The sequence below is a fragment of the Lineus longissimus genome, chromosome 4 (genome assembly GCF_910592395.1).
Source record: "Lineus longissimus chromosome 4, tnLinLong1.2, whole genome shotgun sequence".
Lineage (NCBI taxonomy): Eukaryota > Metazoa > Nemertea > Pilidiophora > Heteronemertea > Lineidae > Lineus > Lineus longissimus.
Genome location: NC_088311.1, coordinates 23,750,100 through 23,775,399, shown reverse-complemented (window position 1 = coordinate 23,775,399; position 25,300 = coordinate 23,750,100). Strand labels below are relative to the sequence as shown.

The window sequence follows — 25,300 nt, the reverse complement described above, 5'->3', positions numbered from 1 at the left end:
TAATTACTTCATCCTGTGAATGGATTTTATGCCTGTATATGATTGACAAACTCTATCCTTTGAAAACATTCCGTTCTTTAGTTTCTATCCAATCATTGATTAATTTCAATTAGAGGAAACATCTCAGGGGTTTGTGTACAGGCCCAGAGAAGGTGCCGGAGAAGTGAACACTAACCCTTGATTTCCTTAGGATGTCAGGTGGAGCAGTTCAGTTGACGCGTCTCGCATTGAAAATAGCAGAATTTTTTGGGAAATCCTGGACATTCACATATTTAGCTCATTTTACTAAAAATCAAGGTAGTGATGACCTATTCTATTTGCTGTTTTTAAATAGCCAACACCAAGCAGATATGAAAATTTCAGATCCAGCGCGAATTGCGTCTGCTAAAAAATCTTACGAAAAAGCGAATGTTGGTGTCACCTTATGATGAAGTTTGCTCCCAGCGGGCCACGCACCTCTGTTGTGGTTGAATACAATATTTTTTATATCAACAGCCATCTAAAGCATACTTTCTTTAAAATGAACTCGCTGGAATTTTGTTTTGGTAATGAAAGTGATTTTGATCAAATTCGAATAAAACCAAACATGCCTCAGCATAGCTTTTGATATATTTTATGGATCTGTTGGTCAAGGTGCCTGACGTCTGTCCAAATCACGTGACGGGACCTGAAGCCTCAATGGCCACATCATTGTGCTGAACAGGAGAACCCAGTTTGGCAAAAGCATTTTTGTGGAATGACCATAACTTTTGATTCAGTAGTGAATTTTTTCATGCACAACAAGTCCATTCTTTTTACCGTACCATGTTTTCAAAGTATGGAGAACTTTAAACGACCCGCCGGCCCTTCATGTTTCCGATGTTGCCGATGTACCCCTCAGACGCCTCCCTTTTTTTCAGGTACCGCCGGTTCCGATTACCAGAGGCGAAATGCTGGCGCTCCAGGTTCTTATCATCTCAGTCGTTGTCGTCTTGGTCCAGGGACAAGCCTCCACCTTCGGTCCAACTGATATCACCTTCTCTGTCGAGGACAATGCCTCGCCGAGCTACGATCCAACGGAGGATCCAACTTCAAAAGTCAAATATCCGATGAGGCCGTTTTTGTGTAACCCCAAGAGATTCTTCGTACCTAATTACACGGATAGCTTACACAGGCAATTTATGGTCTATTACGACTTCAACGTTTATAGATGGGTAATACTTTTTGCCATCGCTTTTGTCGGCAACACCATCGCATTTCTTGGCAACGTCAAAAGGTGTCGCTCGAGTTCTCCTCATTTCTACATGACAGTTTTATCCATCGTTGATTCGGTGTATTTGGCGTTCGTTGAAGGTTACGACCCTCTTCTGAGTAGTGGCGTTTCTTTAGGAACAGTTGGATGCAAAATATATTTATTTTTGTCGGCGGTTTTTAACATGCTTTCAGTTTGGATCGTCGTATTTGTTACCATTGAGAGACTCATCGTGGTGCGGTTTCCGCTGAAAGCGCCTGTTTTGTGTACGTGGAGCCGGGCGGTTAAGACCATTTGTGTTCTATTCCTGGTCATCTTGATCCTAAATATCCATATGCTCGTTGGCGCAACACATTATCCACCAACCTCAGCAGTTCAAATATCAAGGTGTTTGATGGATAACACAATTTACATCAGCGTATGGCGCTTCGATGTCGTTTTTAAACAGGTTATGCTGTCATACATTCCGATCATCGTATTGTTTTTTTGTAATATCGTTATAATTGTTGCCGTGAGAACCTCAAACGCCTTGAAGAAGGATATGGCGGGCGGTGAGGGGAACCAGGCGAGCAGTCAGGGCAACCAGGTCACGATAATGCTCCTCCTCGTCTCGATTACGTTCGTGGTCCTCACCATTCCGCCCGTGGTCATCAGGCAAACCGTCCAAATCAACGTGGCGACGGCATTCTTTAAATACACGTGCGAAACCTATCTCGGGAAACTGATCGCTTTGACAGCGCAGAAATACCTTCAGCGACTGAACTCATGCATTAATGGGTATCTGTACTGCATGTCGAGTGGTGGATTCCGGCGGGACCTCATCGCCATGATATGTCCATGCCGGCGTAAAAAGACGTCGAAGACGACAGGCGGGATCACAAAGACGACAAAGCTAAGCACCATTAGCAGTCCGTCAGGGAAAGACTGAGTCCGTAAGGGAAAGACTTAACTCTGCGTATAAAACACCTCGGCAGCTGAATGCATCATGTCTCGTTTTGACAGCATCTGTTTTCGGTGTCGCAACCATGTGAACCGCTTGATATGGTATGAAATGGAAGCAGTCAAAAAGTAGCCAAAATCACTTTTCCGTGTGTAGATTCTGACAGGTGTTTTAGAATAGAAATTATTACCTCACTGCTGTCGTTCTCGCCAAACTCTGTCAAAAACCTCGCCTCGGCGCCTCGGTTTCGGCCTACATGGGCAACCAGTACCTTCAGCCCGGTTTCAATTCCTTGAGGGTCTAAACCGCTCGTTTCCATCGTATTGTCTTCGGGCACAGGTCAATAGAAACTAAACATTGCCGTGCTGTGATTATCATGCGAGCTAATTCGCTGTAACTTGACATTTATAGTATTTGCCTATCAACGGATTTGTTAACAGTTATATTCATTATGAGTTACAAGTGTCTAATCGCCATTATAGTTCACAAGGACAGACGATTTACATCGTAAGGACGTGTTGACGTTACAACTTTCGTATAAACTATGCGCTACGTGTAATTTCAATCTAAATTTGAGTTGTAAATGCGGACACATTTACGAATAAATAAAAAATTACATAAATCTAAACACACCTTTTTTATTTCCTTAATCTTTCACGAACTAATCAAACTTTCGACTTTTCGAAGGCTATGTATTTTCGAAAATACAGTCGACCAATGATCATCATGACATACAAGGCTCCGAGATCGTAGTTCCCTCTCCGTACTTCTTCAAGAGTACCAGAATATTTCAACAATAATTCCAGTGTTTCCTCTCTGCGGGGATAAAATCCATCGGGGAAAATGTACTGAGGAATTTGCGGCCTTGATGGAGTCACATGTTTGTTTTCCAACAACGTAAACCGGCGTGACGTCACCGCCTACCACCATCAGTAATCCGAAGGAACATTTCGTCTCCGTACGCTCATGTCAACAAAACGAGTCCGTTGCTTTTATGATTAAAGTGAACTTGTCGTGAACTATCCTCACAATCTGGTTGTGACTTTGTCCTCAAAAGACCCATTTGGAACAAATGAATATTATGCTTCACCACGGAATCGCTCTCCGTGTATTAGGCCTACCCACCAGCAATGATAGGCCTAAGGGTTTGTATTCCATCACAAAAAAACGGTCATTGTGCTCCGCCAGGCCCCTTGTTGAAAGAAAAAGTTTGGTTCATTTTCAACGCCCACGAAATGAATTTTTGTGGAATATTTCAACGGGGGGATACGGATCCTTTCATTAGCCGATAGCTCTAAAGTAAACCGGCTAATTAACTGTCAGTACAATGCTGAAGGAAATTCAGGACCGGGTCTTATTAAACCCATTCAAATACATGTCGTCAATAGTCTCCAATAAAGGCAATTCATATCGCTGTCTGAATTTGAATGATATTTCTGTCATAACCTTGCACAAAGCTTTGAAAAGCCACGGTTGAAGCGAATGATTTATTAGTGCTATATATTCAATCCCGGGTATACAAATTTAACTTTTGAACATGCTATGATATTGGTTGGGTAGCTTAATGATCAAGTTCGTCCGCTCAAAATTTGAAATTTGAATCTAAATTTGTGAATTTCCAGTCATAAAATACGTACGGAAAATCACTTTCAACTATGCCGTGGTGTTGTAAATTATCACAGTAGCCTACCATGCGTGCCAAGTTTCACTCGCATTTGAGTGCATGATAAGTGTAGTATATCTTCTGTTTTTTTTCATATTCCAAGCAGGTGACAAGTTCATAATGAACGAAGTGCAAGTGCGTCTTTCAAAAAATGATACAATTAGAACATACCTTTGGCACATCGACTAAAAGGTCCTGTCGAACGTTACACCATAGATCAGTAGAAGTTGTTGGCCGTGCATTAACAGTTTTGGTTTTAAAAGAACAACAGACTTGCTTCCAGCAGTCGATTCATACAGTTCATTGCACATTTCGACACGAAAGTACATAGTCACAGTGTTACGTTGACCATGACTTAAATCAATCACTTCACCATACGGAGGACGGTCAGTAACAACTTGCCAACAAGACAGCCTATGTAAGCAGGGGCACACTTTTGATGGCAAATTGATATGGTTAGAAACAAAACATTTTTATATTGAATTGGAGCAAAACTATTGGCCTGAGGTAGTGTCTCGATCTATCCTGATCAAATCATTATAACATCGGGCACTCAGTTCTCGTCTTACTCGTTTCTCCGACTTCTTCCATAGTTTCTCCGTCAACAGCCCGACACTATACGACTTTTCCCCCAACAAGTCGGAACCTTTGGAAAAAGTAATGGCTTTCCCAGTAAGAGATCAGACGGCTCAGTGGTGAGTGAAGCTTATAGTGCTGCACTCAGCAATCGATTCAGTTTTCTGCCCGAGACTTAGCTGATGCATGAAATCCAGTCCGACTCGCCGGCCGCAGTGACTTGCCACCGTCCATGCTGACATCACGAAATCTCGAACCGAAAGATTCCTTAGAGTCCAAACTTTTCTTGAAACTAATCAGAGACTCATTGCTACCCGTAACCGGCTCCAGTTTATCCTTGGTAAAAACGGAAGATGACAGATTGGGAAGTTTGCGTTTCCCCGCCGCGGCATTCTCACGCCCGTGCTTTTCTGCGTCACCCTTCTGGCCACGTTTAGATTCCTTCCCCGTCTCCAGTAAACTGGCCATCTTAGCTGCCAAGCTTAAGCTGCCACGGCGACCGTGCCTTCCGAAACTGCGGACACTTGCTTTGTCGGAGAAGCTGGTGCTGTCGGAAACAGACGGAGACGTTGGACGGTCATAGTCAGTTTCTGATTGGTTCCCTGAGGCAGACTTTGGCGGATCGCGATAACTCGGTGAGCACTGAACGCCAAATTCCTTGTAGAGTATCTTGAACTCTTTTCGCCATGTTACCCCAGGTGGTTCACCGTATCCTGAATAAGGGAAGGCAGTATATGACGGTTGGTTGTATTTGTCAACAACAAAGCAGTCCACAGGAGTCAGATTCAAGGCATACTCGGGATCGTTTCGCGTGTCATGATCCTTCGCGCGACGGATGAGTTTCGAGTTATCGGGCTCCATCGGTAAGACGCCGGCCCGCTTCCGCTGTGATTCTAGCAGCGCCCGCATTGCAGTGGCGGGGCGCTTCAGTCGCTTCTCCAAGTGGTTGTATTTACCTCTTAGAAAACTACTCCGTACCCTGGCCGACATGGCGCGTTCTTTCTCGATCCTTCTCTCGGTAGTGTTTCGCCATTCCTTAGCTGTCTTAAATTGGACATTGTCTTGTATTTCCTCATCTGCACCCCCTTCCGATACTAGAATATCACCACATTCAAAGTGACCACGCTTCCAAGCCTCCATAAGAGGTGTCACACCATATTTGTTCGGTTTATCAACTGTCAAGTCAAATTTCTTAAGACAACTCACTAATAACTTTATCAGTTCAATGTTTCCATACCTGGAGGCGTAAAACAAAGGAGTATGCCGCAATCGATCACCTTGGTTTAAATCAAAATCTATTGCATTCAGAAAAACAGTCATGAGTTTGACCCGGCCGTAAATACAGGCGTAGTGGACTGCACTTAACCCAAGACCATCTCGGAGACCGATCCTAGCGCCCTTTTCGATGAAAGTCCGAGCGAGACCAACTCCCCAGTTCTCCTCTTGAACAAAGGCACACAGACTCAATGCGGTCTTACCGCTCGAATCCTGCTCATCAGGATCAGCCCCTAAATCCAAGAGGAACCTGATCAAATTGAAGTGTCCCTTCTTGAGAGTAGCGCATACACTTAAATCCACGGCATTGACGAAATCCAGTTTGCTATTTGGTTCCAAGGTCGTTTCTTTAAGATGATCGTGCTGCCGAATATCGGAGAAGATATCTTGAGAGCGAGTTGTCTTCAGCATGGTCGCGGTGCCTACGTAAAAAACCACACGGAAAGTAAAGTAACTACTCAGAACTTACTGGTTGTATGTCCTTCAAGTTACTGGTAGTTTAACTCAGCCGACGACCAATGATCTGTGGTCGATTTTCCTTCGCCTGTTTACTGTCGGGTCACCAGGTAAGTAAGTGCGCTCGAATCTATTCGATTCGATTTTGTATCAAAGTTTATTTTAAATATGAGTACGAGGCGTGAAAATATATGGTTGCCCACTCTGCTTTAATTGTTATCTTTGAGGCCTTTGGGAAATCAGTTATGAATACACAGCCATGATTTAACGTGTGTTCTTCAATGAAGATGCATGAGAAGTCAGTCAAATTATTGTTGTGATCACTTCTCTTTACTGTATAGAATGGCGTATAAATAACAAGTTGTGAACTCGACTTAGAACACGTTCATGTATTGAAAGATCCGTCAGAAATGTATAGAACTCTCAGTAGTTCTTGATTTACAACAGCTTTAGAAGAAGAATTCGAAGGATTGTTGTTCTGTTGTCAAAAGTCTAGCCACGTTTATAGCCATTGGTCTTCGCGGCAAAATGAGAAGGTAATAATTCTCTCGGCAAAGGCTGATGGATTCGCATATGCACACTGACAGTTCGAAAGAAAAGTATATTACCAATCCAATTAAGTTATCCTCGTTGTTACAATCGCTATACGTTATCACCACACTCCCGCCACAAATTCGAAAGATTATTATGCGAAAAGACGAAACTATTATGAAATCCTATTGAGAAGTTTGATAGATGTGGTCCTAGTAGGATCTCCGTCGAGGAGGAGCGCCTGTTGAGGGATTGAAGACAGGCAGCCTCGTCTAGAAGCCAGCGAAAAGTTCCATGAAGGTTCCTATCGTAAAAAGCATCGACCGTCCAATAACATTTGTGATAAATGTTTACACGCCGAACAGCATTGCCCCGCAACCGCAAAATGTCTTCGAAAATCGAAATAAGATACTAATATTTTTGTTTGTCGTACGTAAGTGCGAGAGTGCTCGTGAATGGTGTTGGGTCGAAGTGGTAACCCTGAGATTGTGTGACGACATAATGTACTTCAGAGAGCGATAGATTACAGGCGGCGATCGGGCTGACGGATTACGGTATTAGTATAGTGAAATAAAGTCCTTTATATTGAAACTGTATAGCATTACTACGACAATGTCTGCACTATACTACTTAATAATATTGGACCTATTATTAATAATTTCTTGTGTACGCTATAAGAACCATGCTTTAAGAGCTTAGATAACGCATCCAGGCAGAACGCAGCGGATTTATTACTTTTTATACACGATTGATATTTGTCGTGTTCGCGACACACTTCAGTCAAGGCTCAAATTAACCCTTGCCACGATGAGACGTAGGATTTACGAAAATTGGAAAAGATTATGGAAAAGTCATATCGACAATCATGTACGGTATAGAACGTGTATACCGTTTTACCATGGTCGTACACTGGCAATGGAAAAGGAATTACAATTACTCTACTTTACCATGTTTGTACTCTGAAAAAATATACAATTGTCCAATTTGCCATGTTACGTATTACTTTGGCAACACACTTATCACTTTACCGTGTTCTTTCTAAGGAAAAGAAAATACAATAACCACTTTACCATGTTATTCCTATGGAAAAGAAACACATATATGCATATATTATTGTGACAAATTCTAGTTTTTGTCCGATATACCACTTTAATACCACTTTATCATGTATCTGGAAAGATGATGCAATTATTACATGTACAATCTTTCCATAGTAGCACACCACTTTATCATGATTTTACAAGAATCGTTAGTTTGATAGTACATGATCTTAGTACATGTACATGTGTTATCATGACATAACGTGTCCGATGACATCGGTTTATTTTCATCCATCAATGTGGCGATTAAATATAGCTTGAACTGCTATTCGCAGCGTCCTTCTAACGGTACCATGCACATCAAAGCTACTATTTACGCTTTATCCCCGCGGTTGCATCCAGCTTGTTCTCTATCGATTCATTAACAAAGAGCACAGTACTTGACTCGGAGCTGAGAGTTCCTGCCGGGTTGTCCAGAAGCTCGCTTTTGACAGTAACGAACTTTCAATGTGTTGAAAACGTTGACCTTCCCGTCAGCAGCCAAGAACGAGGGAAGATAGCTCACTGCACACAGCTCACCCAATGCAATGAGACCTACATGTAGCGCGAGTAGCATTTTCATATCGATGTACGCAAGAGTATTGTTGAAAATGTGCACAGGACGTATAAGGCAACACGAGTTGAAGTTCCAAATTCAGTTCAATCATAAGTTTTAAACGCCACTCGTGCTTATCAACAATGACAGAAACCCGGACGGAATTACGGACGGACCCATCTCTGACCCTTTCGCCGTCGAAAATCGAGAATGTGCTTGGCTTCACACAGGCTTACGTCATGTTCGGCGTCTTAGTCATCGGCTTTTTCGGCAATACCGTATCATTCATCATATTCTACCGGGTGCGGAAGCGAGCTGATGCGTGCGTCCAATACCTCAGCTGTCTCGCACTCTCTGACAATGGCATGATTCTCACTCGCGGGGTTCTGGAGTGGATGAACTTCGGACTGGAGCACATTACAGACGGGGAGGTGCATATTAACTTATTACATTACAGCACACTCTCGTGCAAGTTAATCGGCTTCTTCATGCAAGTCTCAATGTGTATTTCAGCATGGATGATTGTGTCCTTTTCCGTCGAGCGGGCCTACGTCGTCATGTGGCCATTTAAACGGGCAAATATTACGCCAAAAGCCCGAAAAATAGTCATCTCAATAATCTGCGTTCTGATAATTCTTCTCAGTCTCCACCGACTGATTTTGACGGAGATTATCATGCGGCCTTATCGGCTATGTTTCTATGTCCTGCCTCCCATCACCGGGGCTATTCTGTATCAATTTGATATTTCCCTGTATACCTATGTCCCGTGTCTTCTTATTTTTATCGCCGATATATTGATACTTTTAGCTGTTTTTCGCTCGCGGGATCAGGCTATTCGACGGCCCACCCACAAGACCCCAAAAGAGGGTAAGGTACTGGTATCACTTCTGCTCGTCTCGAGCCTTTACGTTGTCCTACTTCTGCCTTTCACGTCAGTTTCCGCAGTTCTATTATACGAGAGGCAAACTCTTTCCCAGAAGCAAACAGCGTTCTTTTTCTACTTGACTGCGTTTCTGATTCAACTGACGATACTGAATTATTGCATGAATTTTATCATCTATGGTTGTACTCTGCCGTTTTATCGCAAAGAGGCCATGAGAATATTTCGGAGTTGTTTTAGGTCCCCTGAAGGAAAGCGTCAAGAAACCTCCATGAAGCTTCAATGAAGGCAGTTGCAGAATACAATTTTGCCAGAAGATTTCAGGAATGATACGGTACAAGTACTTTTACGGGGAAAAAATCATTTCATTGTGTCTGGAGAGGACACCAGAAAAATGCCTAATGCCGAATTCAAACTCCGACACGTGGTAATCGGCATTGGCGCTTTGTATCGTACATGTAATGCCGCAGTGGTGCGGAAATCAACATGGCAACGCCCGACGCGAATGGTCGCGCGTCGGGGTGTGAATTTAGCTCTACACACAAGGTGTCTCTGTACAGTCACAGTAGAAATCGCAACACTAAGAGTATTAATCCATCATAACATATATATATATCATAAGAATAAACTGCCTCAAAATAAATCTAATGGCTTTCGTTTTGATTGCTAAGCTCATAAAAATGGCGATTCCTTTGTCAATATTCGCGAAATACCTCCAAAAATACTTGAATGCAGGACATATTTAAGTGCTTATCCATAGCTTAAATCACTGAATGAGTTGGTTGGTAACGGCAATGCCGTTACCAAAAACACTTCGTTCGACAAGAGACAGGCATGTTATCAATGATTTATAACTAATCCTCTATAATTTATCGGGATTTCTTTCAAATTTTTCTAGATTTCTTTCGTGTTTTTTCAAAGTCTCTTCTTTGAAATGACATTTACTTGGCTTACTACTGTCAACAATTAGAACCAGGATAAACAAATACGTTTGATGGTCGCTGTATGGGTTGGTTCAGTGATGTACGCCTGCGCATAAGATCTGATTGAAAGTGTACCTGGTTCACGTTCGCTGGAAATACACATAACTGTAGAATTCAAAGCATCTTAGACTCTTGGGCAACTGTTCTCCAAAAATAAAGCAAAGAAGCATCTTGTGGGTTTCTGAAGGAGTGATTCCGCTTTTAGCTTTGGGTTCCAACATTAGTCATCGCCGAGGCAAGACTCGGCCTACACTTGGCTCCAGCGGGTCATTTGGTAATTCACAATTACGTGCTATTGGTGGTGAGTTGAATTCGTACCACTTGGAGCCATTAGTCATAGTACCAGGGGCCGACGTCCTTCGATCGTCGCATCCGAGCCGGGGAGATAACATCGCCTACAAGCGCTACACTCCTGAGGCAGTCCGTCATCAGAACCAATCTCACTTTATTCGTAGTGGCAAAGAAGAGGCCAATACCACTGCGTCCGGAGTGTAATAAATGCATGCTTGTTTATACCGCCTCCCCTGAGAAATTCGTTTGACGAGTGACAAGCAGTCTGGAAATCACTTGAAAATCCCAAATGACCTATTTTCATCGAGTGCCATAATGGCGGCCCCAATTTACATTGTACAGTGATCGAGTATTTAAACTATTCTCACTGAGAACTCCCGTCTGCGGGTAATCAATAGAGACCTAGATATCCCGGCCGTGCAAACAAATACCCGACAGCCATTGCATCACATGTATATAGATGGACACGGAGTGCTCGAAATTTAGCAGAGTCATAGTGTGATATTCGGCAGCAAGAGGTCTCATCGGGCGAATATATACTGTATATTGCTTGTGGAGCGGTTGGAGAAGGCTTTTCTTCTAATCTACTACGTGTACATTTATGTTCAGTGCATGGTAAGTCAATTTGCGCTGTCAATCCTAGTCTTCAGTATCTTTGCATCATCGGTAGTATATGTCATGACCTTGACGTGCCACCTGTTCCCGGGCTTCGCATGCGCATGAGCGTTGGTGGTATTCAATCACCCAATGAGGGGCTACCAAGCATTTCCTGCTTGGCAAAATTACGCTAGAACACGGTGCGAATATCACTTGGCAACTGTTACCAATGACGAGGCTAGGAGATTGGGTGGTATTATCACCCATGACGTGAAATTCTTACATCTAAATCTCTCTCATATCTCATTGCCTATACTTGCAGGAGAGTTAGCAAGATGCGTACCAACCAGCTCTCCTCCGTGGTCGCGTTGACAATCATCTTCACTAGCCTCCTTGCTACAGCCTATGGCGGGAAGATCCTCCTCATGTGTATGCAGCGGAGTGGTCATCTCAGTGAGTTCGCTGGCCTGGCTGAAGGCCTGTTGGCGCGGGGACACAAGGTCTACATGGTCCTTGACGAGCACCTGAAGGAACCGTCGGTCTTCAAGGGACTCGACGTGACCTTCATGCGGTACAAATCCATGAAACCTGAGATGATGGACACGAAGAAGTTTGATGAAACGCAATCTAAGCTGACCCTAGAAGATTCTGAAAGTGCTGTCTTTGCACTGAACAAAGTCCATGTGACCTACGACTGTTTGAGCACCGTTGAAGACAAGGAGTTGTTCAAGAGGATGCAGCAGGAGAAATTCGACTTCGCTGTCGTGGATGGGATGTATTTTTGCTACCATATTATTCCGCATAATCTTGGTATTCCGTACGGACAACTGTCTACGCCGTTGTATTCGTGGCTAGTGCGCATCCATCCCTTGTCCGGCGGGTACACCGCTTGCGCGCTCAGAGGCAAGAAGAACACATTCTTCAGCCGGCTGCAATTCTTCGTTGTGAGCATGATCTTTGAAAACATGTTGCCAAATGCGTTTCTTGACGAAAGTAAGATGCTGCCCCACGCCAACCCTCCCGTTTCATCCTTGCGGCAACTTGCTAAGAATTCATCGCTCTACATCATCAATCTGAACAACGTAATAGACTGCGCCAGACCGAGTATGCCCAATTTGATCTACGTCGGTGGCATCGCTGCAAAACCTCCTAAACCTCTCCCCGCCGATATCAGGGAGTTCGTCGACTCTGCGAAAGAAGGGTTCATTATCTGCACTTTCGGTTCCATGATGGCTAAGGCACCGCGACATATCCAAGAGAAACTTCTCAAGGTATTTAGCATGGTGAAGCAGAAGGTCCTTTGGAGGCAGGAGGGGATCCCTGCCGATCTCAAAATTCCTGATAATGTCAGACCCATGTCCTGGCTGCCACAAAATGATCTCTTGGCGCACCCGAATGTTAAGGTATTCATCACCCATAACGGTAATAACGGCCAAGCAGAAGCGGTCTATCATGGCGTCCCGATGTTAGGAGTGCCGCTCGCCGGTGACCAATTCGGAAACACTGACAGGTCCGTAGACTTAGGCTACGGGTTGAAAGCGAATATTAAGACAGATAGCCCAGAGGAAATCGCTTCCCTGGTCAAAGAACTCATCGACAATCCCAAGTATGAAACGGCGGTCAACAAGGCATCCTTGATTTTGAAATCTGTGCCTCCTGCCAAGGACACTGCTGCATACTGGGTAGAACACGTGATGAAATATGGCGGATCTCATCTGAGAACTACTCTCGCTGACATGAGTGATATCCAGTTCATTATGTTTGATATCTATGCATTCCTAACCATCCTTCTCTTTGTGTCATTGTTCCTCTTGAAGAAGATCGTTTGTTATATTTACCGAAAGTTTGCAGGTGACGAAGCGAAATTCAAGAAGAAGAAAACAAACTGAATTCTTAACTAGCCTTTATGAGTTGTAAGGTATACTGGTAGATTTTTAAACTAAAGTGTAAATAATTGCAGAAAAAAAGATACTAGGATAGAACGGGACGACACAAATTGGCCATTTATACCAACTTGAAGTCCTTTCAGTTAGAAATCCTTTTGTCTGATAGTTCTGTCCATCGTCATCCCAACCACGGACTTAAATTAACTTTTATTAATTTAACTAAATATTTAGATCCGTGTCACAATCTAACATAACTGTCAAAATATCAGCTGAGTACCAGGTCCTCGGGCCACTTGTTAAAAGCTATGGCCAAATTTATAGAGGGCGTTTAGCTCAAACAGCGTTTAACTACTGAATAGACAGATTCAGGTTCGTAACTTAAATCTTCACAGAATATGAATAGGCCCTGAAACTGATTAGAGAGAAGTTACCCACGTCTAACCCTTAAACGCCCTTTATGAATTTGGCCCTATAATTTTAATTGAAAGTCGTTTACATTAGTGTATTTCTTTAGAATCATAATGTTAGGGTGCCTGATTATTTACATCAACGTGTTATTCATTCTAAGCAAGTGCCTCCCCAACTCTTACCAATTCATCTTGTCTTCGCCATCCTGCAAGGTCATTGACGCCCGCCAGCATCTACTGCCCTCGCCATCTTGTTTCGTGACGATTAAATGCCGCCCTGTTTCACCAGAACAGTTTCATCCCGATTCCACATCTGGTCTTCTCCATCCAGCGTCTCTGTTTGGTCGGTTTCGACCTGAAAATACCCTGGATTATCCGTCTAATGTCTCCAGTGGACTCTCGTCCCTGCTAGTATACCACTTTCAAGCCCCATTCTCGCCCCTAGTCCCGTCATGTCCGCATGTCGTCTATCCTCCGTCCTTGTTACGAAAGGACTCCGAGGAAAGACGACATGTTTCTAAACTGAACGCAACACAAAGAGCCGTCTGGGGATAAAAGGTAAAACTCGTGCCGATCTACCGTCGTTGTGCGTATATCGTAAAAGGAGGAGACTTTAGGACTGATTATCACCGCCGATAAGTCGGCATGACAAACTACGGTTGGTAAAGCATGAGAAATCGTCGTTTGTCTTTCACAACCTGTGACTGTGTAGCAAGAGGAACAGTCGTAACAGGCCGAACAGTCCCCTGCTCTTCACATTTATGACTGGTGTGGCAGCAGGAACAGTCTCCTGTCTTTCGCAACTTATCACTGGTGTAGCAGGAGGAGCAGTCCCCTGTTCTCTGTCTTTCACAACTTGCGGCAGGTGTAGTATGACGTATATCCCTGTCTTTCACAACTTATCACTGGTGTAGCAGGAGAAACAGTCCCCTGTTCCCTGCTTTCACAACTTGCGGCAGGTGTAGTAGGACGAATATCCCTGTATTTCACAACCGGGGAGATAACATCGCTTACAAGCGCTACACTCCTGAGAAGTCCGTCATCAAAACCAATCTCTTTTAATTCGTAGTGGCAAAGAAGAGGCCAATACCAATGCGTCCGGAGTGTAATAAATGCACGCTTCTTTATACCGCCTCCACTGAAAACTTCGTTTGACGAGTGACAAGCATGTTAAGACTGGAAATCACTTGAAAATCTACTCAATGCCGACGAGAGAGACCCAACTGACCTATTTTCATTGAGTGCCAGAATGGCGGCTCCATAACTCTCGTCTGCGGGTAATCAATAGAGACATTGATATCCCGGCCGTGCAAACAAATACCCGACAGCCATTGGATTACATGTACATTGTATGTAGATGGACACGGAGTGCTCGAAATTTAGCAGAGTCATAGTGTGATATTCGGCAGCAAGAGGTCTCATCGGGCGAATATATTTATTGCTTGTGGAGCTGGTGAGCCGGAGTGGTCGCGCGGTCGAATTTTGGCAAAGGGGTTGGAGAAGACTTTTCTTCTAATCTACTACGTGTACATTTATGTTCATTGCATAGTAAGTCAATTTGCGCTGTCAATCCTAGTCTTCAGTATGTTTGCATCCTCGGTATGTCATGACCTTGACGTGCCACCTGTTCCCGGGCTTCGCATGCGCATGAGCGTTGGTGGTATTCAATCACCCAATGAGGGGCTACCTAGCATTTCCTGCTTGGCAAAAGTACGCTAGAACACGCTGCAAATATCACTTGGCAACCGTTACCAATGACGAGGCTAGGAGATTGGGTGGTATTATCACCTATGACGTGAAATTCTTACATGTAAATCTCTCTCATATCTCATTGCCTATACTTGCAGGAGAGTTAGCAAGATGCGTACCAACCAGCTCTCCTCCGTGGTCGCGTTGACAATCATCTTCACTAGCCTCCTTGCTACAGCCTATGGCGGGAAGATCCTCCTCATGTGTATGCAGCGGAGTGGTCATCTCAGTGAGTTCGCTGGCCTGGCTGAAGGCCTGTTGGCGCGGGGACACAAGGTCTACATGGTCCTTGACGAGCACCTGAAGGAACCGTCGGTCTTCAAGGGACTCGACGTGACCTTCATGCGGTACAAATCCATGAAACCTGAGATGATGGACACGAAGAAGTTTGATGAAACGCAATCTAAGCTGATCCTAGAAGATTCTGAAAGTCCGGTCTTGGCTCTAAACAGAGTCCATGTGACATACGACTGTTTGAGCACCGTTGAAGACAAGGAGTTGTTCAAGAGGATGCAGCAGGAGAAATTCGACTTCGCTGTCGTGGAAGGGATGTATTTTTGCTACCATATTATTCCGCATAATCTTGGTATTCCGTACGGACAACTGTCTTCGCCGTTGTATTCGTGGCTAGTGCGCATCCATCCCTTGTCCGGGTTCACCGCTTGCGCGCTCAGAGGCAAGAAGAATACATTCTTCAACCGACTGCAATTCTTCGTTGTGAGCATGATCTTTGAAAACATGGTGTCAAATGCGTTTCTTGACGAAAGTAAGATGCTGCCCCACGCCAACCCTCCCGTTTCATCCTTGCGGCAACTTGCTAAGAATTCATCGCTCTACATCATCAATCTGAACAACGTAATAGACTGCGCCAGACCGAGTATGCCCAATTTGATCTACGTCGGTGGCATCGCTGCAAAACCTCCTAAACCTCTCCCCGCCGATATCAAGGAGTTCGTCGACTCTGCGAAAGAAGGGTTCATTATCTGCACTTTCGGTTCCATGATGGCTAAGGCACCGCGACATATCCAAGAAAAACTTCTCAAGGTCTTTAGCATGGTGAAGCAGAAGGTCCTTTGGAGGCAGGAGGGGATCCCTGCCGATCTCAAAATTCCTGATAATGTCAGACCCATGTCCTGGCTGCCACAAAATGATCTCTTGGCGCACCCGAATGTTAAGGTATTCATCACCCATAACGGGAATAACGGCCAAACAGAAGCGGTCTATCATGGTGTCCCGATGTTAGGCGTGCCGCTCGCCGGTGACCAATTCGGAAACACTGACAGGTCCGTAGAATTAGGCTACGGGTTGAAAGCGAATATTAAGACAGATAGCCCAGAGGAAATCGCTTCCCTGGTCAAAGAACTCATCGACAATCCCAAGTATGAAACGGCGGTCAACAAGGCATCCTTGATTTTGAAATCTGTGCCTCCTGCCAAGGACACTGCTGCATACTGGGTAGAACACGTGATGAAATATGGCGGATCTCATCTGAGAACTACTCTCGCTGACATGAGTGATATCCAGTTCATTATGTTTGATATCTATGCATTCCTAACCATCCTTCTCTTTGTGTCATTGTTCCTCTTGAAGAAGATCGTTTGTTTTATTTACCGAAAGTTTGCAGGTGACGAAGCGAAATCAAAGAAGAAGAAAACAAACTGAATTCTTAACTAGCCTTTATAAGTTGTAAGGTATACTGGTAGATTTTTAAACTAAAGTGTAAATAATTGCAGAAAAAAAGATACTAGGATAGAACGGGACGACACAAATTGGCCATTTATACCAACTTGAAGTCCTGTCAGTTAGAAATCCTTTTGTCTGGTAGTTTGGTTAGGCCACGTCCCATCTTCATCCCAACCACGGACATAAATTAACTTTTATTAATTTTACTAAGTATTTAGATCCGTGTCACAATCTATAAACATAAGTGTCAAAATATCAGCTGAGCACCAGGTCCTCAGGCCACTTGTTAAAAACTAGGGCCAAATTCATAGAGGGCATTAAGCGCGAAACAGCGTTTAACTACTGAATAGACAGGTTCAGGTCTGTCATGTAAATCTTCACAGAATATCAATAGGCCCTGAAACTGATTAGAGAGAAGTTACCCACGTCTAACCCTTAAACGCCCTTTATGAATTTGGCCCAATTGAAAGTCGTTTACATTAGTGTATATCTTTAGAATCATAATGTTAGGGTGCCTGATTATTTACATTTTAACGTGTTATTCATTCTAGCACGTGCCTCCCCAACTCTTACCAATTCATCTTGTCTTCGCCATCCTGCAAGGTCTTTGACGCCCGCCGGCATCTACTGCCCTCGCCATCTTGTTTCGTGACAATTAAATGCCGCCCTGTTTCACCAGAACAGTTTCACCCCGATTCCACATCTGGTCTCCTCCATCCAGCGTCCTTGTTTGGTCGTTTTCGACCTGAAATTACCCTGGATTATCCGTCTAATGTCTCCAGTGGACTCTCGTCCCTGCCAGTATACCACTTTCAAGCCCCATTCTCGCCCCTAGTCCCGTCATGTCCGCATGTCGTCTATCCTCCGTCCTTGTTACGAAAGGACTCCGAGGAAAGACGACATGTTTCTTAACTGAACGCAACACAAAGAGCCGTCTGGGGATAAAAGGTAAAACTCGTGCCGATCTACCGTCGTTGTGCGTATATCGTAAAAGGAGGAGACTTTAGGACTGATTATCACCGCCGATAAGTCGGCATGACAAACTACGGTTGGTAAAGCATGAGAAATCGTCGTTTGTCTTTCACAACCTGTGACTGTGTGTAGCAGGAGGAACAGTCCCCGGTCTTTCGACAATCTGTGTCTGGTGTAGCGGGAGGAATAGGTCCCGCATGCACTTTCACAACTTGCGGCTTGCCGTGTGGCAGACCGGGTGGCAGGACGAATAGTTCCGTCTTTCACAACTTGTGGCTGATGTAGCAGGGGAATAACTCCGTCAGTCACAATCTATGGCTGATGTTGCAGGAGGAATAATTCTCGGTCTTTCGTTGGTTAATGTTTACTCTGGTTAATGTAACAGGCCGAACAGTCCCCTGCTCTTCACATTTATGACTAGTGTGGCAGCAGGAACAGTCCCGTCTTTCGAAACTTATCACTGGTGTAGCAGGAGAAACAGTCCCCTGTTCCCTGCTTTCACAACTTGCAGCAGGACGCTGTCTTTCACAATACAACAGAGCCTAGAGGGAAACTACACCAATTCATTGTCTGCCAATTCAGTTACTAATAGAAGCGTCTTTTTACAAAACATCTCGATATTTAATTAAAATGGAATGGTACATCTGTTACAGACAGTGTAAAAAAAGCAAAAAGATTATGACAGGTCTGGACGGAATTGCCTGGACGCATGCGCTATGAATGTGTTGAAAAGTTTGTAAGACATTCTGCTAAGGACATTAATCTCGCCAAGATGCGACTTGGCACTTGTGAAGCTGGACATAAGGCCAAGGATGTCTGGAATGTTTATCTTGTTGTACAAACACACCAGTGGTGTTTCCTCCACACAAACACAACACCGTAGTAAAAGTAAACATATCCCTGCATTCTGGTTGTGACTTTGTCCTCAAAAGATGAAGGGAAGAAATGGAAATCACGAATCCCACGTAATGTCTTTTTGTGCCACAGAGCAATGGCTAGGATGACTTGTTATGCCTTACCATTACAACAATGGTCATTGTTCTCAGCTAGGCTTATCATTGAAGGAACATGAAGTAGTTGGTAAATAGTTACTGCTCCACAAAATGCACTTCTGTGGAATATTTGAATGGAGGGATAAGGACCCTTTAACACTGGTGGTGTTTCTGTTCACTTTTGTACACCAACGCTGGTGCCGGCACCAAATTTCAAGTCGCACATCGTCTTCCTCAAATCTCAAAACAGCGGTGGAACATCAGGATCGTCCACAAAGTCTTCACTGTTTGGTCTCTCTTCAAGTTGTTTGCGGATGTCTCTGTGTCCTAGCGGTGGAACTATCTTCTTATCAGTATAAATATTTCCATAATCCATCTTTTTAGCCTTGCTAGGATCAACCTCCAGTCTCTCGCAAGTTTTCCTAGAAAGAAAACAAAAGGTTTCTCATTCTGCTAATAGCCAAGATATGGCAGATCTATTGCGGAGACATCTAATAGCCTCCCGAAAGTCAAATGCAGATGTCTGTCTAAGGCCGTCAACAGCCAACTATTCAAAATGCGAATTTACGGCCATAGCAGTCAAGAGTTAAAGCTGCACACCCTGTAAGGTGGAATTACTTTTGATCTGAAACACCCTGTACATACCTGGGTCTGTCACCTCTGTCATCAGCTTTATTTTCTTTAAGCAACTCCTTTGGTTTTGGTGCCTTTATCACAGCCTTGGCCTATAATGATAAGAATGTGTAAAACTATGGGATCCGCGATGTCCTGTGTATGGATAACTTTGCATTTTACAAACAAAAGCTTTGCAGAACAGTTCGGACGGCAAAGAGGGCAAATTATGAATTTGATCCATCAGCAAAGGAAAGTTTCCCATTTTCACTTCTAACAGAAACCCTGCACCTGTCTATGACACGGTTGCTTACCTTGGGCATGGTGATCACAAGATGGCCCGTAATCTGAGACCTCTTAGCGTTACTTTTATCAGGATTCACTTCTTCTGGCAGGACGAGTTGGAAAATCTGAAAATGTTATAAATTGCAGAATTCTGATGCTATCAAGATACATGTACTTTACTTACTGCATGGAACGAAGGAGATTTTAGGGGTAACAAAAAAGGCCTAGCTTAAAGAGTCCAGAGCAGGCCTACCACTACAAATGATTCCAATGCAAACCCAAAAGTAACACACTACCCAGTCAAGACTCCTCCTTCAAAGACACATTATTTTGCAATATTAGATTACAATACAAGGCATACTGATCTTTGCTCCATCGGAGTGCATGAATAATTGCTTTTTATCCACGTCGATGACTCACCTTTCCCTTTATAACAACTTTGACATAGGTCGTCTGAACATCAACATCTAAGAGCGAAGTGTCGAGGTGTCTGGAGTGGAAGAACAGATAGTGATCAATCAAAGAATTGCTGGCAAAAACCATCATAACACATGAACAGCTTGCTCTACTAAGGAAAATCAACTTGATGCACTTAACTAAATACATGTGTGTACTACAGAGGGCATGAGAGCTACAAAAGAAGCTCAGTCCAAGTGGCAGTGAATTGAAAGGTTCTCTGCTATTAAGAGAGTCAACACATTTTTACCTGAGGGAGATTTGGAAACTTACTTGTAGACAGGAACATCCAGCATCATTGTGTTTTCATCTTCATCTTCTGTTAGTGAGAAATCCATTCTACAACGAAAAGGTAAATAACATGACATGACGGTGTCACTGTCACAATGGCCCTATTAAAGAGGACCCATCCTAAAAAAAAGAAATATTCCAAAAAATCTGAAATGTCACATCCGTAGAACATATCGGATTAAGGAGGATGTGTATACTTACTTAGCCTCGTTAACATTAAGAGGTCGGCCATCATCAGTAAACAACTTCCGCTCTCTTTTTTGTGGTCCTTTGTCACTGGAAAAGAAATAAAGCGAGAAAAATGCAGTGGAAACCACTTTTCAATGTTTTAGTTTGAGGAGTTCAGAATAGAAACCGACATCCAACACCATTCGGGTGAACCTCACTGGAGCCAAACAGTGGTGACGCTAAAGCATGAGATTGGGGACTGATCAAAGGTAACAAGGGTCATCCAAGACCACCTTATTGTGCCATCGCGGAGAAGGCATGATCCTTTCCTAAACCTTACATGTACAACGTGCCTCCTCGGCAAAACTTCATACTGAGTAATTAACCGACGTAGTTAAAACATTCATACTTACTCTTTTTCTTCTCGCTTTTTCTGTTTCTGTATTTGTTCATGAACCTCTAGCCTGGATTCCGGCGTAAATGCACATTTTTCATTCCAAAACCTACAAAACACAATTTTACCCTATCAATCAGCCACTTCAATACCCAGAGCAGAGGTTCACAACCAGGATGCCTTTTAAACGCTACCACTCAGGACACTATTCTAAGGAAACATGTTTCAAAGTGTTCAAGTTAAAACCGCTTACTTTGAATCTTCTTCATCAGCATTGGTTCCTTCATCCTCCTCAGTCAGTTCCGTAATTTCAACTGTTGATTTTTTGTCCCTACAAAATGAATGTGGCAAATTAGGAATAGGATCTCATAAATGAACTGCAGCAAAATCTATTGCGGCATTTCTTTAAAGCCAGGGGGTGAAAAACATTTATCACGTCACAACGCGACCTTACCCAGAGTTTATATCGGTGTACCATCTGCCATCAAAGCCAGGCTTCGTTTCTGTCACTTCTTTCTCCTTCTTTTTATTAGCTTCTTCTTTTTCTTTCTCCTGAAAAAAGAATCAAATAAATTCCGTATACTTGATTCGATTTTGAATTTAAGGCTCCATCTCCCAGCTTTCTCTTACTGGCAAGACAAACCTCTCCATAAATAATACATGTATCTACATCTTTCTTCAAGAGCAACTGACAATGCTGGCATAGACAGTTACACATTTCACCGGTCCATTCCCGAAAGGCCGATCAGACACCCGCACATTCAAACCTTCAAACAAAATCTGCAGTCATAATGGATTGTCATCACAAAAAAACTTCTTGATTCCCAATAACGAACGATAGCTCACCCTTTTTCTTTTATATTGCTCTTGCTGCAGAATAATCTTTTCTTTCAGGGGCGAGTATTCCTGAACTGCCTTGATTCTCTCCGATTTCTCTATAGCAACGCCATCTAGCCTCTGGAATTGGGTTAATAATAATACTGATTACTGATTGGATGACTGTAATATATCTAATTAACATTAATAGCTACAGTGTAAAGAAATTTTAATGTCACACATTTCACCAGACTTGGACAGATGCACACAGAGTGTCCACAGATCTACCACAGTTGATATCAGACTATAAACCCAAAAGCTTTACTCTAACTTACTCTTAGCTTTGGAAGTGCCGCTATACAATAGTCTCTGTAGCCGTCATAATCTGTACAGGGGTTACCAGTCAGATACCTGGAAAGAACATGGGCTACATGAGCACAAACTTGTATGACTGATTTAGCCTGTGGGGTGCACATATGAAATGAACAACTGCCCAATATCTACACAATCTGATTCTGTGAGCGTCCTGCAGATCAACATTTACCTATTTAACAGCAACAAAAATAACAGTGAGTGTGTGAGGGGGAGGGGCCTGGGCGATAGAACAGACTGGAGATAGAACAAAAGTATGTGAAACTTACAATTCTTCAAACTGGTAGAGATCTTTTAAACATTCTATGCTTGTCAATTCTCCAACGAAGTTCACAGTCAGGTCAAGTTTCTTTAATGATTCACAAGCTGGAATACAAATATTTCAAAAAATGAGGTACAGAAAAATTCACTTTAAAGCCTTCCAATTTCAAACCCACTGAGAGGATAAGTGCCTAGTTAGACAGGAAGCAACATGTGATCATTTACAGACAGCGAACAGAACACTGCCACCTGAAGAAATATCTTTTACAGAATCACCTTGTGAGAAACCACTTGATGTTAATGTGGAGCTGGGGACAATAGCAAAACATGAACCGCTCCCTGGCGAAAGATTGGGAAATAAAGGCTAATAGCTCCAGCCATAGTTGCCCGAAGCTAACCCTTACAGAACCTGAGCTTTGGCAGTGGAAGTGTGATTAACCATCATACATGTACACGTACCTTCCAGATTTTCCACTCTTTCCACATTATTGAGTGCCAGGTTAAGATATTCTAACTTCTTCAGCTTACCAACATTTTCTGGAATAAAACATATATTGGAACCAAGCATGAATATTGGCAGACATGGCAGAGAGAAAGCTTGAGTAACTTATTGCATTAATTTTAATTTTACTTTTGCTTTTTTGGAGTTTCAATTCATCAAACCAGTTGCTTTTTAAGTAACCAGTCATAAATCAATATATGTCGGCCAAGACACAATCGCAAAGATTAACAAAGATCATGAATCTATGGATATAATGGATGATGTACACAGTCCCGATTGCAAATACTACACAAAAGCTAACAGTGACGGGGTCAGCCTTATATTCTTATAACATCCTTCGCGATATCCTTTGGGATATATTTTCAATTTAAACCTACCAATTTTTGGAATGAGATTACTCTGCAGGTACAATATCTTCAATTCTCTGCACCATCTATCAATGTTTTCAATTCTGAAAAGAAATACAATATGTTTATTGTTGTTTTTAAATAGGCCATAAATGCATGATGCAATTATTCTGGAGTGGAACCTGTTAAAAGATATTTTACGAACAAGAATTCGGAAAAGGGAAATCATCTTGGTGGTGGCCTGATGAGCGAGGTCGAATACTTATATACTATGAATGCAGTTTAAAATCTTGCATTGTGACATCAAATGTTTCTTGCACTATGTATAATGCCACTTGACTTCCACATCTTCTTTCATAAAAAAGTACAGAGATATCCTTGCTTACAAAGCAAAAGAACGTATGTTATACGATAAGACTTATACCTATCAATGTCTTGTTGATGCAACGAGACTTCCTCTAATGTTGAGATCTCACAATTGTTGTGTTCCGCTCTCTTCCTGATAAGGCTTTCAGTGACTAAAAAGGAAACGAAAAACACTTCTAAAGCAACGGGTTGGTGTTCCTTGAAACAGTCTTTGACTTTTTCAGTCTCCCTGGCTTGTTACTCTCATGTCTGTGTTGTTGTTTCCACGACAAAGTTGAGAGAACATCTATTTTCGGACAACACAAACCGAGAGCAACAGTTCACAATAATGATATATTTCGCACTTACTACGTGTCATTATTGTAACACAGATGATAATTTATACTTCTACGACTGAGTTTGGCAGTAAAATACTGAGGGATAGCGATATTTGTCGAAGGGGACTTTCAGACATGCCAGAAAATCTAGGAATTTATGTGTTTTTTTAACAAATGTTTGCATGACATCCATCTGGGCCGTGGCTCTGCCTATGACATCCATCTGGGCCGTGGCTCGTCCTCGAGGACAAGTGGTGGTCGAATGACGGTCTAGGATATAATGATGTACCATGTCACGGACCATCTTCGCATCAAAGCCCCGATTAAAACCAGTTACACTTAGCCCCCTTATTACCTTACACCGAGCACAACCCCAGCCTCACCCGAAATTCAGATATTACAAAATCACTCTCATTTTATTGCGCAGTTTCTATGACGTCAAGCGTCACGACGCATGGCTGCTGTAGCCGTAACCAATGACCACGCCTAACAACGGATGGTTTCTTTCCAAAACAATCTTGTTTTTCACATTTCACAAAAGATTGACCATGGTTAATAGCAAAGACGAGGTTGATCAACGACTTATTGAGTCGCTCCCGAAATGGGCTCGCCCCCACGATGATTTTTCGGATGGTAAGCATCATATTTGTCCGCGTAGTCAGGATTTCGAAAGGGGAGATCGTTTTGCCTGAGTGAGGGATGTTGAGGAATTTCACAGTCAATTTCAAAGTTGTCATTTTTTGGGGGACTTTCATCACCGCCTCGACCAAATTATGGGTTTATCCTCCTCAGTTGGTCCCGCCCGCGCGTCAACCCAACATCTCCCTTTTTCAGACTTGGAAGCAATACGTCAGAAGGTCCAAGACCGTATGAGAGCTGCCAGCGGTCTCCGAGAGTTAGGCATCACGAAAGACACCACGGCATACCGGCCGCCAAAGCCAGGGAAACCAGGTCGCACGAAGACACTCTTCGGGCTCCAACACAACGCTCTCTGGAGTGAGCGTCCTGTCGTCATTGGATCGCTCCGTGAACTTGGCGAGTGGAACCACGATCTCTGCTTGAAAGCCAACGAAGTTTTGGAGGACTCGGGATTTTGGATATGTCAGGCGGAGCTCCCAGTTGGGCGGTGCTATAAATGGAAGTGGGCGATGCTGAAGGACAACCAAGTCCTTTGGACGGAGGAGTTCACGCGGCGAAGTGTCGTCTGCTACTCTCCGTCTTTGGTGACCTCAAAGGGGTTTGATGAACTGGGGGAGGTGACGATCAAGCTCGACACCCTACCTCTTGAAGACACCGAAAAGGGATTTCATCCCTGGGGATATCTTCATAAATTAGTTGGGTGGCTCCTACGGGCAACAGCAATCGA

General features: G+C 43.3%; 4 protein-coding genes across 5 annotated transcripts; 2 read left to right on the top strand and 2 right to left on the bottom strand.

Moving 5' to 3' along the window:
* Positions 1 to 2,793: 2,793 nt before the first annotated feature.
* LOC135486962 (tonsoku-like protein) lies at positions 2,794 to 7,138 on the bottom strand. The gene has a single exon (XM_064770175.1). The coding sequence runs from the start codon at positions 6,094 to 6,096 to the stop codon at positions 4,567 to 4,569; it is 1,530 nt and encodes a 509-aa protein (XP_064626245.1). The 5' UTR covers positions 6,097 to 7,138; the 3' UTR covers positions 2,794 to 4,566.
* A 3,211-nt stretch (positions 7,139 to 10,349) lies between these two features.
* Positions 10,350 to 13,482, top strand: LOC135486960 (UDP-glucuronosyltransferase 2C1-like). The gene is made up of 2 exons (XM_064770172.1): positions 10,350 to 11,076; positions 11,381 to 13,482. The coding sequence occupies exons 1-2, from the start codon at positions 11,063 to 11,065 to the stop codon at positions 12,945 to 12,947; spliced, it is 1,581 nt and encodes a 526-aa protein (XP_064626242.1). The 5' UTR covers positions 10,350 to 11,062; the 3' UTR covers positions 12,948 to 13,482.
* A 227-nt stretch (positions 13,483 to 13,709) lies between these two features.
* On the top strand, positions 13,710 to 17,305 carry LOC135486961 (UDP-glucuronosyltransferase 2C1-like). Of its 2 annotated transcripts, none has more exons than XM_064770174.1 (2): positions 13,710 to 13,909; positions 15,199 to 17,305. In XM_064770174.1, the coding sequence occupies exon 2, from the start codon at positions 15,212 to 15,214 to the stop codon at positions 16,760 to 16,762; it is 1,551 nt and encodes a 516-aa protein (XP_064626244.1). In that variant the 5' UTR covers positions 13,710 to 13,909; positions 15,199 to 15,211; the 3' UTR covers positions 16,763 to 17,305. The 2 variants fall into 2 exon arrangements, with proteins under 2 accessions (XP_064626244.1, XP_064626243.1); XM_064770173.1 differs by lacking the exon at positions 13,710 to 13,909 and adding an exon at positions 14,618 to 14,899.
* Positions 17,306 to 18,339: 1,034 nt separating this feature from the next.
* Positions 18,340 to 24,100, bottom strand: LOC135486257 (dynein axonemal assembly factor 11-like). Its single transcript, XM_064768929.1, has 16 exons — positions 23,966 to 24,100; positions 23,676 to 23,769; positions 23,282 to 23,355; positions 22,862 to 22,939; positions 22,411 to 22,507; positions 22,105 to 22,180; positions 21,800 to 21,910; positions 21,408 to 21,505; positions 21,207 to 21,284; positions 20,973 to 21,062; positions 20,593 to 20,667; positions 20,374 to 20,439; positions 20,065 to 20,134; positions 19,674 to 19,769; positions 19,393 to 19,472; positions 18,340 to 19,169 (listed from the first exon to the last, which is right to left on the bottom strand). The coding sequence occupies exons 1-16, from the start codon at positions 23,973 to 23,975 to the stop codon at positions 18,989 to 18,991; spliced, it is 1,374 nt and encodes a 457-aa protein (XP_064624999.1). The 5' UTR covers positions 23,976 to 24,100; the 3' UTR covers positions 18,340 to 18,988.
* Between the last annotated feature and the right edge of the window lie 1,200 nt (positions 24,101 to 25,300).

Bases quoted from the DNA above. Each gene is read 5' to 3' on its own strand.
- LOC135486961 (XM_064770174.1), top strand. From the start codon at position 15,212: ATGCGTACCAACCAGCTCTCCTCCGTGGTCGCGTTGACAATCATCTTC.
- LOC135486257 (XM_064768929.1), bottom strand. The intron at 23,356-23,675 runs GTATAAGTCTTA...ATTTCTTTTCAG, and splicing joins CATCAACAAGACATTGATAG to AATTGAAAACATTGATAGAT. The intron at 19,170-19,392 runs GTATGTACAGGG...TTTTCTTTCTAG, and splicing joins GACAGAGGTGACAGACCCAG to GAAAACTTGCGAGAGACTGG.
- LOC135486962 (XM_064770175.1), bottom strand. From the start codon at position 6,096: ATGCTGAAGACAACTCGCTCTCAAGATATCTTCTCCGATATTCGGCAG.